The sequence below is a fragment of the Haliaeetus leucocephalus genome, unplaced genomic scaffold (assembly GCF_000737465.1).
Source record: "Haliaeetus leucocephalus isolate CR32 unplaced genomic scaffold, Haliaeetus_leucocephalus-4.0 Scaffold587, whole genome shotgun sequence".
Classification (NCBI taxonomy): domain Eukaryota; kingdom Metazoa; phylum Chordata; class Aves; order Accipitriformes; family Accipitridae; genus Haliaeetus; species Haliaeetus leucocephalus.
The window spans coordinates 4,276,568-4,277,675 of NW_010973023.1; the positions used below are offsets into that span (position 1 = coordinate 4,276,568).

The following is a 1,108-nucleotide window of genomic DNA, read 5'->3' on the forward strand; positions in this document are numbered from 1 at the left end:
GGGGGGGGCGGAATGGGAGGCGGGCGCTCACCTGTTCCTGACAAGGAGGTCTCCGTCTCCCGGGAGTGGCACCGGCGAGTCCTGCCGCAGGGTAACCGCTTCCCTGAAGTTTTGGCTCAGCTTAGTCACCACCAGCTTCTTCATGGAGCTGGGGATGGACGAGCCCTGGAAATCCAGAAAGTGACGCGAGTAGGACATGTCCAGGATGGGCCGCGGCCGGCTGCCACCGAAGTAGGACCAGGCGGGACCCGCCGCGGCGCAGGACGGCTGTGGCTGCCGCCGCCACCAGCACCGCGGTGCCCGGGAGCTCAGCAAAGCGCCGCTTTTTGCGCTAAAACTCATGCCCTGCCTCGGCTTGCTTCCCCCCCCCGCCCCGCTCGGGAGAGCTCCAGCTCGGGATTCTCCAGGCAGCTCGCAGGACCCACCGCCACCGAGCCGGCAGGAGAAAACTCTCCGCCCGCAGAGAGCTATTTGTGTAGGTACATAAAGCCCGGCGCAGCAGCGAGCTGCAGCCTGCCCTCCGTCCTCCCCACCCAAGCCGGCCCCTCCGCCACACGGAAACGCCGCCGCCACCGGAGGAGCAGCGGCAAGATGGTCCCCTGCAGCCGGTCGTCTTCCGCCGCCGCTAGCGTTACCGAGGAGCAACGCCGGCCCGACCCGCCTCACCACACACACACACGGGCACTGCCTGCCCCCGCCGGAGGACGGCAGCCGGGCTCGGGGAGGCAGGGGTACGGAAGGCTGGGCTGTCTCCTAAAGGCTGCTTTTAATGTGCGCGCTGCCTCTGACTAAGGGATTTAAAAAAAACAGAGAGAAACGCCTCGGATCCCCCCAGCCCACCCCCCCGCCCCGTTCTTTAGTTGACAAAAAGAGGTTATCTTTCTACCAAAAAAGAAAAAAAAAAAGAAAAGTAGGAAGAAAGCACGATCAATTATCGGATCGATAAGGTTAGAGGAGCGGGGAAGAAGTTGCGGCTAATCTCCTAATGTTGTTATTAGCCGCCGCCGAGGAGCCGCTGCCCGCGGGCGGAGGCTCCGCCCCTTCCGTGCGAAACGTTCACTTCCTCGCAAGGTGGTACGAATCAACCCCGAGCCGTTAGCCGCCGCGC

The 1,108-nt window shown here is 63.6% G+C and overlaps 2 protein-coding genes across 2 annotated transcripts in view; one reads left to right on the forward strand and one right to left on the reverse strand.

Moving 5' to 3' along the window:
• ZADH2 (zinc binding alcohol dehydrogenase domain containing 2) overlaps positions 1-812 on the reverse strand; it is an 8,873-nt gene extending 8,061 nt beyond the window's left edge. The window contains exon 1 of the mRNA XM_010577930.1: positions 32-812. Within this exon, the coding sequence (XP_010576232.1) occupies positions 32-342 (311 nt within the window). The 5' untranslated portion in view covers positions 343-812. The remainder of the gene's footprint in view (positions 1-31) is intronic.
• TSHZ1 (teashirt zinc finger homeobox 1) overlaps positions 592-1,108 on the forward strand; it is a 56,558-nt gene continuing 56,041 nt past the window's right edge. Inside the window, exon 1 of the mRNA XM_010578005.1 lies at positions 592-731. Within this exon, the coding sequence (XP_010576307.1) occupies positions 592-731 (140 nt within the window). The remainder of the gene's footprint in view (positions 732-1,108) is intronic.